The sequence below is a fragment of the Triticum aestivum genome, chromosome 5D (assembly GCF_018294505.1).
Source record: "Triticum aestivum cultivar Chinese Spring chromosome 5D, IWGSC CS RefSeq v2.1, whole genome shotgun sequence".
Lineage (NCBI taxonomy): Eukaryota > Viridiplantae > Streptophyta > Magnoliopsida > Poales > Poaceae > Triticum > Triticum aestivum.
Window position 1 is genome coordinate 497,079,355 of NC_057808.1, and position 13,259 is coordinate 497,092,613.

At 45.2% G+C, this 13,259-nt stretch overlaps 1 protein-coding gene across 1 annotated transcript; it reads right to left on the bottom strand.

Annotated features, from left to right (window-relative positions):
* Positions 1-10,139: 10,139 nt before the first annotated feature.
* LOC123123166 (anthocyanin 3'-O-beta-glucosyltransferase) lies at positions 10,140-12,413 on the bottom strand. Its single transcript, XM_044543631.1, has 2 exons — positions 10,771-12,413; positions 10,140-10,664 (listed from the first exon to the last, which is right to left on the bottom strand). The coding sequence occupies exon 1, from the start codon at positions 12,310-12,312 to the stop codon at positions 10,840-10,842; it is 1,473 nt and encodes a 490-aa protein (XP_044399566.1). The 5' UTR covers positions 12,313-12,413; the 3' UTR covers positions 10,140-10,664; positions 10,771-10,839.
* Positions 12,414-13,259: the final 846 nt, after the last annotated feature.

A 13,259-nucleotide genomic window follows, 5' to 3' on the forward strand; every position in this document is an offset into this window, starting at 1 on the left:
TGTTCCCCAACCGATGTAGAAAAACCATCCATCGCGATAATTCACTTTTAGACCGCAAAACACATATAGCAATATTCACTCTAATTGTGGCTTAAAAGGTGTCCCCTGTCATTTTCTTCAGAGATCATCATCAATGGAATTGTAGATCATTATGTGCATCATTTCGTAAGCTTGGAAAATACATGTAGACAAACCATCCGTGAACATCTCTTTTTGGTGGGGTCAGAAAACGACACATGTTAGGGCATGTACCATGCATAGCCCCAGGGTGATGCCTCATACGCCATGTAGGATCGGATGTCAGAAAACATAAGTTCGGATAGAGTAGCCCTGCGTATAGGATTTTGTTTTTGATGGAATTCCAAATGGATCGATGGAAAAAACAAGATAGCTAAGACTATTTTTGTATACATTTGCGTTACAAATCCTTAATACGTTTATGATTTCAAGTGTGCCAAAAAATGCAGAAACGCCCAAAATCTACAAACCGCAGTACTTTTTCTGAGCAAGTATTTCATCCAAAAGCTTCCTAAGGGCATGTACAATGGTGGCATATGGATACAGACTAGTGGTTGGGGAGCCACCCGGTGACGCCTCCTGAAAGGGAGTTGGGTGGTGCCTGATTTGCTGCCACCCAATCAGCAGCCTTGTAAGTTCATCATGGATTAATATTTTTTAGGAAAGCAAACATACTTTGTGCACATGTATGGAGGACATTAGGCATGTGTGGCACATATGGAGATACAACCTGATGGCAAGTCAAATGCATTACAGACAACTTTTATTACTGTCACTACCCTTAGCAGCCCCCCGACACTCGCCTTTACCCGCTCAAGCAACTTCTCATTGGCACCATCGTGGCTCACCATCATAGTAGGACGTAGACAACGTCCCTCTCACGGGTGTCATAGAAGAAGTATTAGCGGTTGTCGACGTAGACCTTGGCAATACGTGACGCTGCACTCTACAGCGAGCTTGGCAAGGTAGATGTCATCAGCGAAAAGGCGTTCGTCGAGTCCTTGGAACTGCATCGATCAGGGGAGCAGTAGAGACAAACAAAAGGTTCGATCAATCCTATCCAGTAGAATATATAAATGCAACTAATGGTATATGTAATTCAAATACATAAAGGGCAAACCTACTAGGCTTATACCAATGTTTGCATGTGAAAAGAAAAAAGACATTTCTTTCTTTGCGCTGGGCATTTGCATTGTTGGGTGACAACAGCATGTGAGTATCATAACTTAAACTGAAGTTCAGGTTTGATGTAAAAAATCAGATTTCACAAAGCAAGGCTAAGTCAGGAGAAAGACATACTGATGCTTGCATGTGAGTATCATAACTTAAACTGATGCATGCAAATACAAAATGCATCAACTTATGGAATGCTAATGCAAATAATATTTATTTTTCTATCATTGGGATGACACTTGTTAGAGCATCTCCACCCAGCCCCCCAGGACGCCCCCCCCGGAGCCTTTTTTAGCGCCGGGAGTGAAAAATTACCCCAGTCACGCCCCCGCCATCTCGTTTTGCGTCGGATTTGGCCAAAATTACATTTGGCGATCCCAACCCAAACCCAGGGAGTCGGGGGTCTGCCGGGGGCGCCGACGCTATTATTTACACGCAGCAGGCCAACTGTCAGCCTCCCACTCCCTCTCTCTCCCTTGCATGCAACAAGCCCACTGCAACAGGCCCACCCACGTGCATGCCTCCAGCTCGCCCACTGTTCACCTCTTTTTCCTCTCATCTCTGTTGTCTTTTACTGTTGGGTGGGGCACGGCTGGGAAACGTTTTCACCCCATGCCAAAATTTTCGCCGGCATGAACCCCCAACCGGCTGAAAAAATGGCTCCTGGGGGGGGGGGGCAACGAGTGGAGATGCTCTTAAGACTATGATTTAGCTAGCTTTGCCAGTAACATATTATTTCTATAGTCTAGGTTGCCTAAAAAATTCAATTACTAATAAATGCCCTTGAAAGTAAAAGGAGGATTGACAATAAACTTTTGAAACATTCGAAACTCGGCTAGTTCCTCTGGTAACAACCGCTGGATCATGGTGGTGATGGCGGTCGTGGACGAAAGCCATCAAGCTCAAGATCTGTGTAAGGTGCAGATGAAAAATACATTTCAGAAATTGGATTGAGATATGGAAGCTTCAAATAAGCATCCTAATTCGTAGTCCAGCAACTCCCTGATTCAGTAGAAAAGTATTGCAAGACAATTAGAAAAGAACACATGAGCTCCATATTAGTTCATTTATCTAGCGGTGACATTGTCTGTTGTCCAAGATATATCATCTTTCACGACCATGCCTTAAAAAGACACCTTTTTCATTTATAAATACTAAATGGGACTGCTCCTTTTTGTAATGCATAGAAGTTGGAAGAATGTTCCTAAAAGGATATTACATGAAAAGGTAGATAAGCCACATCATGATACTTATGATAATATGGTTGCAAGAAACTGTCAACGGCATGAACTCTACCCTTATCCACAAAACTACATAACCAATATACTGTAGCCGTGCTCAATGTATGATTATTAATTGTCATGGACGATCCACAACAATCTCTTGCAAACCATGCTTACTAAGTTATAAGGAATGCAGATTTCAACAACAAAAACATTATAGGCCTCTCAGTAAAACATAGAAAGGGAAATGGTTAACTTATCTGGCAGAAAATTAGGACGACCAGAACACATTTGCAGAACATACTGCGTAAAGATTGACATGTGTATATACATTACACATTGCTTGAGGATTACTAACAAGAACATGATAATTTCAAAAACATTCTTTCTCGGGCTTGTGAGGCTAACAGTTGAGTGCATCCTGAATTTTTGGCACAACGATTTACATAAGACGGTATAGTATGACTAAAAAGGTTAGAGCTAAGTATTGCAAAAAGTTCAAGTATAATGGTTTACCTCACTGTGCGGGCTCCAACTAACATATATGCCATGTAAGCCAGGACTCAGAATAAATTCTGAATGGGTTAGAGAGGAAAACATGGTATGGTGATATTGAAGTGCTCGATTGTCTGGCCTGCCAATCACCTCTGTAAGTGAATCACGGTGTTACACTTCCACATTGTCTAGCTGTATGAGTTGCAGCTCACTTGGGGAAGAAATTTCAGAAATTGCGGCCTTTTGATTCCCCTCATAAAAAATCTTCAGGGCATCAATAAAGAGAGGATGGATGCGAGCAGTTGCTGCAGCACACACAAAAAATTAATTGGGTTTGGACCTTAGGTATTGGGTAACAAAGATGAAGCTGCGAAGATGAGAAACGTCCAACACATATGTCAATCTAATCTATCATTTACAACACAGTAGTGGTACCTCAAATTAAGATATATCGAGACATGAAAATTAAGATATACCACATGAAAGTAGGCAAATCTAGTAGAGGGATACATATCCTGGGCCTTGGATGGTACCAGAACACGATAAACAAATATGTACCTTCTTTGTCCATGATAAGGTCCAGTGCAAAATATTCAACAAAAAACTGAGTATTGTGCTTCATCGCTTGACCATAAAGTGTGTGTAGCATAGCATGCCCTGTTCTGTCAGCAGAGCATGCGCATCGATAGGCTTGACCACCTAAAGATTAATTAGACAAAGAAAGAAGGATAAAAAATATATGGCAGCTACCTGTTTGCAACCTCAGATTGATGATGGAAGGCAAATTACCTTCTCCAAAATCTAAGCTTTGGCCTCAAAAAGCGCGTTGATAATTTTTCCTTCTTTAGTTCTGAAAATGGTAATCCATAGTTCTCAAGCTCTATAACAGCCTTTGGTGCTTCTCTGCACATATATTGAATGCATCTTGGTCACCTGGAGATGAATAACAATATCATGTCAGAGCTTCAAAGTCAAGGGGTCAAAGAAAAAAATATGTTATGTTGTTGAAACATTGTCATGCATTTCTTAAACTATTTCTCCATGTAAACTTACCGAGCCAATCACTTCCTTTGACTGTATCATACTTATGCCAGCTCCAGTCATCTTCACTCATGTTTCCAATAGCATCATTTATACCTCCCTGCACTCATAGGTGTTATTAGCAAAGAACAAAAACCCATTGAGCATTCTCCAGAAGGCAACAGTGCAAAACTGCAAATCATCATCTAGAGACATACAACAAAGCCCTGAATCTTTTAGCATTCCTACAAGACTAATACAAATTTCCCCACATGCTTCAGTGAGTTCATATATCGATCCCTTGGTAGTGAGAATGATAGAAAAATCAAAAGAATTCTGAGATGATGTGGGAAGAAATATCACCGAGCTATTTCAGATCCTATAAGCTGAAGGCTGTTGCATATCGTGCAGTCGGAATAACATAAGGCAATGAGTTAAATTATAATTGGAGTTAAATAGGCAAATGTGCAGTGAGAATGTTGAACCCTCATATCCACAAATTCACGGGCCAACAGCACATTATAGGAGGTACTTTGTATTAAAGAAAAATGATGATTGCTTCGATAGTTCGGCACACACAAAATTTTATGGATAATTACTCACATATCTAAATGCCATGTTTCTTGTGCTTCATACATAGCTAAAATTCCTTCTAGTGTTTTCTAGAACCAAGAACAAATCATGTTTCTTGTGGGCCTTGAGAACTCAAATGTAATATGTGCCCTTGTCATCATGTTTTTCGTATCTACAAAATCTATAGATTTAACATAATAGTAAGATGGTTTAGTTTTCCTTGGTCAAATTTGCCTTTAAATCAATTTAACACTATGTAATGGCCTAAAATAGTCTAATGCTCAAGAGACAGTTTCATTTGCTGGCAATGGAAGGTGGTTAAGTAGCATTCAAATTAAAGGGAATAGGATGTGAGCACTAAGAAGGTGAGAATATATCCTCCAATTCACAAATTCACTTATTTTATTCAGCAGAGATATGTTTGTCAGTTTCTCTGAACACCATATGACATGAATGTATGATTAAAATATCCTAAGATCAAGGACAATGTAAATCTAGTGTTCAATGATTTGCCTGACTGGAAGGTCAGGGACTGTACCGCCAAGCCCCATGCTAGTCGTTTTGAGCATTTGAATTGTTCTTTGAAATGCAATTAACTATGCAAGGTTAACAACAACAGTAATCCACTACGCAAAAAGACCCGTCAACAGATGGGAATGACAAATAAATAAATCTGGGTTGCAAGTCAACTTCATTGCCGAAACCATCCCATCGTCATGGGTTTTGTAAAAACATTTGGGCATCTGCAAATATCCGATCATATAAACACAAGAGAAGGAAGAATATCTCCGCACGCCTAGACAAGTAAATGGTGTGGCCAGACTTTCCAATGGAGTGAAAAAACAGGGAACCTCTGTTAGTGTTGGAAGAACGAATGGACATTCCCGTTCCACAAACTGGCGGCCAGGGGGCTGCTGCCGCAGAGGCCGGACTCACCGGCAGGGATGACGTGGTCGAGGCTGGGACAGGAAGGAGACCACGGGCAGTCGAGGATGGAGGACGAGGAAGGGGGTATGGGGAAGGCGGCGCACCTTTAGCACCGTTGGTGCCCGATCTCCGCCGTCTTGCTGTCGTTGCAGACTGATTGGCCACCGATGCAGCGCCTCCGACCACTTCATCATCCCGTCAACACCAGGCCTGGTCACCGCCGCCACTCCCCGGGCCTCCGCTAGATGGGCATGAAGACAGATCAAGAGATGAGGGGAAGAAGGATTGGGAAACTGGTTGGTTACTCACCGGCGTTGCCGGATCCAGCGGAGATTTGGATGCCCATCCTACCCCCCCCCCCCCCCCCCGCCCCTCGCTGCCCGGAGGAAGAGGCCGAGGAGAGATTGCGTGTGGGGGTGGAGTGGTAGAGGCTCCTCGGTCTTTCTTTTGGATGAAGCGAACGCGTTTTTGTCTCTACCTTGTCTGACGTGGACACGCCCAGCTTGTCTATTGGCCAGCGCAAAGTTCTCTCACCATTCGCCACCACAAACAGTGCGGGCGTGATGATGTGGGTAGCGCGAGGAGGCGCCCATGATGCGTACCTTATTGTTTTGGATGGCCCATAACAAAAAGTAGTTTGAGGCATCCACATGCCCAACATAAAGTTATCTATGCCAAGACCATAGATGGTGTATAACATTTATCTGCATAAATCTTTATTTTAGTTCCTTCCTCCCTTGGTTCCGATGGAGAACACATGGAGGATACACAAAATGTTTGACTTTTTTGCTTGCTTACATCACTAGTGACTTCATCATACTGATTCTTTTTTAGGGAACTTCATCGTATTGATTCTTATATTTGCCCATGGCAAACTCATAGCACTTTGCTTTTAAATTATCCATGGCAAATTGTATAAATGTTCTCACATGTAAACTATTTTAGAGGTGGCCATACAAATTTAGCACTATGGCAATTTCTCAAACATGGCAAATAATTTAATTATACCATGACAAATTTAGTAATTAGACCATGGGAAATACATGGGGAATGTTCACATGACAATATTTAAAACTTGTCAAATGGCTATTTTAATTTTTTTCCTGTAATGTTCACATGTCAATTTTTTTTCTACCCATGGAAAACTTAGAAATATTTTCTAAATTCACACGGTAAATCCACAACATTTTTTGTATTCTAAACATGGAAAATTTAGGAATTTTTTGCAACACTCCCATGGCAATCTATATGTTTTTCTCTTACTTAACCATGGCAAATTTAGTTTATTGATCATGGAAAATTTAGTTTACAAATAATGGCAAATTTAGTTTACATGAATTTCACCGTGGCAAGTGTTGATATGAATCTACCATGGCAAGTTTTGATACGAATCTGCCATGGAAATTTCTTGTTCATGCGTGATTTTCAACTCTTTGTGTTTTTCTCACACACAGCAATTTCCTCAAACAAAACACGGCAATTCTTGATATGAACCTGCCATGGCAATTTTTGATACGAACCTGCCACGGCAATTTTCTTGTTTTCATACTTCATTTTCAAATTTTTGTGTCTTTCTCACACACGGGAAATTCCTCATTAAAAACATGAAAATTTTAATTAAACTTCCATGGCAATTTTACCTTTTATTGTCATGGAAATTTTTTCTTCACATAGATGGGCAAATATAGTTCATGTAATGTTTATTTTTATTTATTCTATTTCTTTGCCACAATATTTCTTGAACATAATATTGTTGCCATGGCAATTCTGGAAAAGTTTATAACAACCCAACATCAACTACTGATGATTTTTTGCCATGCAAAATTGTGATCCACTTTAGTTTTTTTTTTCTCCCATGGCATTTTTTCCATGATTTGGATAGGTTTTGTGCTAACTTGATCAGTCTTTTTTGTTTGTGCAACTTTCATGGACACACATGCATGGTGTTTCTGAAGTTCGCCATGGCAAAATTGATCCTGGACACACATGCATTGTGTTTTTCAAAATTTCCACGGCGATGTTTGGTGTTGGACACACATGGAAAATCGCCATGTCATTTTCCGAACATATATTTTGCCATGGCAATTTTGATTTTTTGTCATGGCACATTTGCCATGCTTTCATTAGGGAATCAAATATGTTTTTATAAACCTTGCCATTGTAAAAAATATATCATGGCAAATTATAAATAGTTTGGTCAAACTTGAATGGCAATTTTATTTTGGAATTTTCATTTTTTATGCTATTAAAGTTGATGCCATTTTTTCACAGCTGAGCAAAAAATAGGCTTTTATTTGTCACAAAAAAACCAAAATCTGGGCTTTTCTGACATAGGAAAAAAAACCAAAATCTGGGCTTTTTCATTTAATTCGTTATTAGCAGGCTTTTTGTTCTTTTTTTTTACACGGAAAAGACCTGGCGTGAGGGAGGCATTCGGGCTGTGGATTCCCCCTACCGAACAAACCCGTTCGGGGGATCGATCCCCTCGTACTGAACAATCATTTGGTCTAAGAGGTGCCTAGACCGAACGTGTGGTACTTATCTGAAGGAAATATGCCGTAGAGGAAATAATAAAGTTGTTATTTTATATTTCCTTATATCATGATAAATGTTTATTATTCATGCTAGAACTGTATTAACCAGAAACTTGATACATGTGTGGATACATAGACAAAACACCGTATCCCTAGTAAGCCTCTACTAGACTAGCTCGTTAATCAAAGATGGTTAAGTTTCCTAACCATAGACATGTGTTGTCATTTGATGAACGGGATCACATCATTAGGAGAATGATGTGATGGACAAGACCCATCCGTTAGCTTAGCATAATGATCGTTCAGTTTTATTGCTATAGCTTTCTTCATGTCATATACATATTCCTTTGACTATGAGATTATGCAACCCCCGGATACCGAGGAATGCCTTGTGTTCTATCAAACGTCACAACGTAACTGGGTGATTATAAAGATGCTCTATAGGTATCTCCGAAGGTGTTTGTTGGGTCGACATAGATCAAGATTAGGATTTGTTACTCTGAGTATCGGAGAGGTATCCCTGGGCCCTCTCGGTAATGCACATCATAATAAGCCTTGCAATCAATGTGACTAATGAGTTAGTTGCGGGATGATGCATTATGGAACGAGTAAAGAGACTTGCCGGTAACGAGATTGAACTAGGTATGAAGATACCGACGATCGAATCTTGGGCAAGTAACATACCGATGACAAGGAGAATAACGTATGTTGTCATTACGGTACGACCGATAAAGATCTTCATAGAATATGTGGGAACCAATATGAGCATCTAGGTTCCGTTGTTGGTTATTGACCGGAGAGGTGTCTCGGTCATGTCTACATAGTTCTCGAACCCGTAGGGTCCGCACGCTTAACGTTCGATGACAATTTTGTATTATATGTGTTATGTGATTTGGTGACCGAATGTTGTTCGGAGTCCCGGATGAGATCACAGACATGACGAGGGGTCTCAAAATGGTCGAGAGGTAAAGATTCATATATAGGACGATAGTATTCGGACACCGGAAGTGTTCCGGGGGTACCGGGTACGTATCGGGTCACCGGAAGGGGTTCCGGGCACCCCCCAGCAAAGATATGGGCCTTATTGGGCCAAGGGTGGGAGAAACCAGCCCCTAGTGGGCTAGTGTGCCCCCATATGGGCAGATCTAAGTGGAGAAAGGAAAAGGGGAGGAGGAAAGGAAATAGAGGGAATAGGATTCCCCCTTCCTTTCCCCTCTCCCCTCTTTCCTTCCCCCCTCCGGAGATAAGGAAAGGGGGAGGCCGAATTGGAGGAGGCCCCAAGTAGGATTCCTCCTACTTGGGGTGCCCCAAGGCTGCTCCCCTCCCCCTCCCACCTATATATACATGGGGAGGGGCACCTAGAACACACACCAACAATTGTTAGCCGTGTGCGGCGCCCCCCTCCACAGTTTACGCCTCCGGTCATATTCACGTAGTGCTTAGGCGAAGCCCTGCGCGGATCACTTCACCATCACCGTCACCACACCGTCGTGCTGACGAAACTCTCCCTCGACACTTTGCTGGATCAAGAGTTCGAGGGACGTCATCGAGCTGAACGTGTGCTCAACTCGGAGGTGCCGTACGTTCGGTACTTGATCGGTTGAATCGCGAAGACGTTCGACTACATCAACCGCGTTAATCTAACGATTCCACTTTCGGTCTACGAGGGTACGTGGACACACTCTCCCCCTCTCATTGATATGCATCTCCTAGATAGATCTCTCATGAGCGTATGAATTTTTTTGAAATTGCATGTTACGTTCCCAACATTATCAGCGTCCAATAATAAAGGCAACTTGTTTTCCAAGGAAAAAAAAGACACCGTGGGTCATGGCTGTCGTAGCAAAGATCGCCATTGGATCTAGGGACCATTAGAGCAAGTATAATAAGGTAAAATCAGCGGGCTATAAGGTTTAAACAATTATATATGTGTTGAGTTGGATGAGAGAGAAGAGAATAGAGAAGGGAAGCGGGCTATAGATTAACAGCCAGCTGCAACACGGGTTCCAAGAAACATTGTGAGAGTGTACGGTGGACCATGCATTAACAAAATAGTGCTACTTAGCAACTAGCTACTATACATGTTGGCTATTAGATTGACTATATGTGACATGACAACTCCATATAGCCGGGGTTTTTAGGATAGCTGCATATTTCTTAACCAGCAGAGGTTACAAACATAGCACATACGCAACATCGCCGCGAGACCGCAGGTGTGCCAACATAAATGCAAAAAGACCCCCAAAGAAAGAGAAAGTACAATCCGGTCCCGGGGGGCCTTAACGCAGAAAGAGCCAAGACCAGCCGCTGCCGCCGTCGAGCCGAACAGCAACGGAAGAAACCGGAAACCACCAAGCCCTAAACCAAGGGCACACCATCGCCAGAGACGGCTTTCTGAGTCGAAGATGAGCTCCATCGTGAACGGTGAGGCGTAACCGCTGTGGCACGTCGACCAAGGAACGTCCCGTGCAAATCCTCGGCTCCAGCTCCGGCACCTCCGATCGATGAAGTCGAGGGAGAATCACCAGATCTGCCAACACAAACCACCACCCGAGTGCCGGGCCACCAAATCTCTCGCCAGCCGCCGCGGCCACCGCACGGGTGACCAATGCCGGCCCGAGAACTCCTGTGCATGACTCCACCGGCTTCCCATCGACACCGGAGAACATGTCGGCGTAGCAGAGACGAAGCCGAATGTTGGCTATAATATTAACCATGATCTTAATCAGCCAAAAGGAACGCCAAAGCTGCCCGAAACACAGCTGTGTATAGATGGAAGAAACTATTCTCATTTGGCACCTCCATACTTTTATAATTTGCCTATTTACCCCTTGTTATGTCAGCCAAGCTCCGCCACTGCGTCGGACCAATACCAATCAGCTGGCCTGGATGTCTTCTCCAATCTTGACGGAGCTCCGGCGGGCCGTCAGCACGTCCATCAGCCGGCCAACGTCATCGTACGAGGATCCTCCCTTCTCCACCGCGCTCCTTGCCTTTAGACCGAGGTCCTTGGCCTTCTTCTGGATGGCGTCGCCCTCCATCAACCTCTGAATGGACTCGGCGATCACCTCGCCGGCGATCACCTCGTGGGCCTGGATGCCTGACGCGTAGTCCTTGGCGCCAATGCTGACGCCCACCTTGAGCAGCTCCACCACGAGCTTCTCGTTGTTGAACTGGTCCGCGTACCGCGGCCACGTCACCATCGGCACGCCGGCGGTCACGGCCTCCAGCACCGAGTTCCAGCCGCAGTGTGTCACGAACCCGCCGAGGGCGGGGTGGCTTAGGACCAGCATCTGAGGCGCCCAGCCACGGACCATGAAGCCGCGGTCGCCGCTCGCGATCAGGTCGGCGAAGCCTTCGGGCATCCACTCCGAAGAGTCTTGGCCTGCGGCGGCGCCGATCACCCACACGAAGTTAACGCCGGAGAGGTCGAGGGCGCGGGCGAGCTGGTGCATCTCCGCGGGTGCGAACTTGGTCAGTGTGCCGAAGGAGACGTACACCACCGAGCCGGACGGCTTGGCGTCCAGCCACCGGAGACAGCTGCCCGCGTCCGGCGAGGGCACGTCGGTGCCTCTCACAGCCATGTCCTTGCTGGCGAGCGCCACCGGCCCGACGAGCCACACGCGCCGGCCGAGCGTCTTTTGGAAGTGCTCGACATAGTCCGGCTCGAGGTCGTGGAAGCTGTTGAACACCTCGCCGAAGCTCCTCTGGTCGGCGGCGTTCATGCTATTAAAGAACTCCCAGTGCCACGGCATCTTCGGCGGGTCCATCATCTGGCTCCGCCTCAGCTCGACGCGGTGCGGCAGCTCCGGCAGCAAAACGAGGGCGTCGGGGTCGTCGGGGGCGTTCTCCAGCGGGTTGTGCCGCAGCATGCTATCGCTGCAGGCGCGCGCGAACATGCTGCTGCCGAGGAACGCGATCCGCGGGACGCCGCGCTCCGCGGCGGCGTCGACGGACCACTGGAAGAAGCTGTCGGAAACGACGGCGTCGGTGCGGTGGTTGGCCAGGAACCGGTCGAAGGGCTCCCGGAGAAGCCTGACCGCGTGGTAGAACTTGTCGCGGTCGTCCTGGGACTTGAGGGCCGTGCCGTTCTCGACGCCCGGCGGGAGCCCGACGTCGGGGAAAGGCACGACGGCGATGTCGATGGCCGGGGAACCGGCGCCGGCGAAGGCGTCGTTGGCGCGGTCGACGGCGGAGCGGATGATGGCGGCGTTGACGGGCGTGGTGAGGATGGTACACCTGACGCCGCGGCCGGCGAAGAGTGCGGCCATGTCGGCGATCGGAATGAGGTGGCCGGAGGCCAGGAACGGGAAGAAGAGGATGTGCAGCGGCTCGTCGTGGACAGCCATGGCTGGTGAGCTAGCCGCGTCCCGTGACCGACGGAGAGTACTGCGGCCGACGTGGAGGAGGAGATCGAGTACAAATGCAGATCAGACGCAAAGTTTCGGTGCGATTAAGACAAGAGCCGTGTAGAGGACTATTTATAAAGTCATACGTAAAAGTTTGGGCTCTCGTTTGTCTGATGGAACCAACGAGGAAGGGGGGCGGGAGAAGTGGCTTCAGGCTTGGTGATCTCCGTCTTCCAGAAGCGAAGCGTTTGGACTTTGGAGTGACGTTCAAGATTTTTGTATCTTGGCATGAGGGTTTGAACCCCTTTTGTGATGGGTATGCTACAACGTTGACAAATCCACTCAATCTGCAATGGTTCGGATGTACCATAATGATCTTTTTTAGTACAAATTAAATCAGTCACTGTCTGTTTCTCTCATCGAAGGAAAAAATCACTCTCTATCATGACAATGTTCCCCAAGCAAACATAACTGATGTGGAAAAAACATCCATCGCGACAATTCATTTTCATACCGCATAGCATATACAGCAATGTTCACTGTTATTGTGACTTAAAAAGTGCCACTGTCATTTTCTTCAAAGATCGTCATCCAATGGAAATTTAATTAATTATATGCATCATTCGGTAAGCTTGGACGATATATGTAGACAAACCATCAGCTTATCTACAGACGTAAACACCTATTTTTGTGTGGCCGGAAAACGGCACATGTTAGGAAGCTTTTGGATGAAATACTTGCTCATATAGAGTACTGCAGTTTGTAGATTTTGGGCGTTTCCACATTTTTGGCACACCTGAAACCATGAATGAATAAATATTTGTAATGCAAATGTGTGCAAAATTAGCCTTAACTATCTTGGTTTTCCATCGATCCATTGGGAATTCCATCAAAAACAAAATCCTACATGTAGGGTTCAGATGCCCGACATAAAAAGTTGTCTGTGC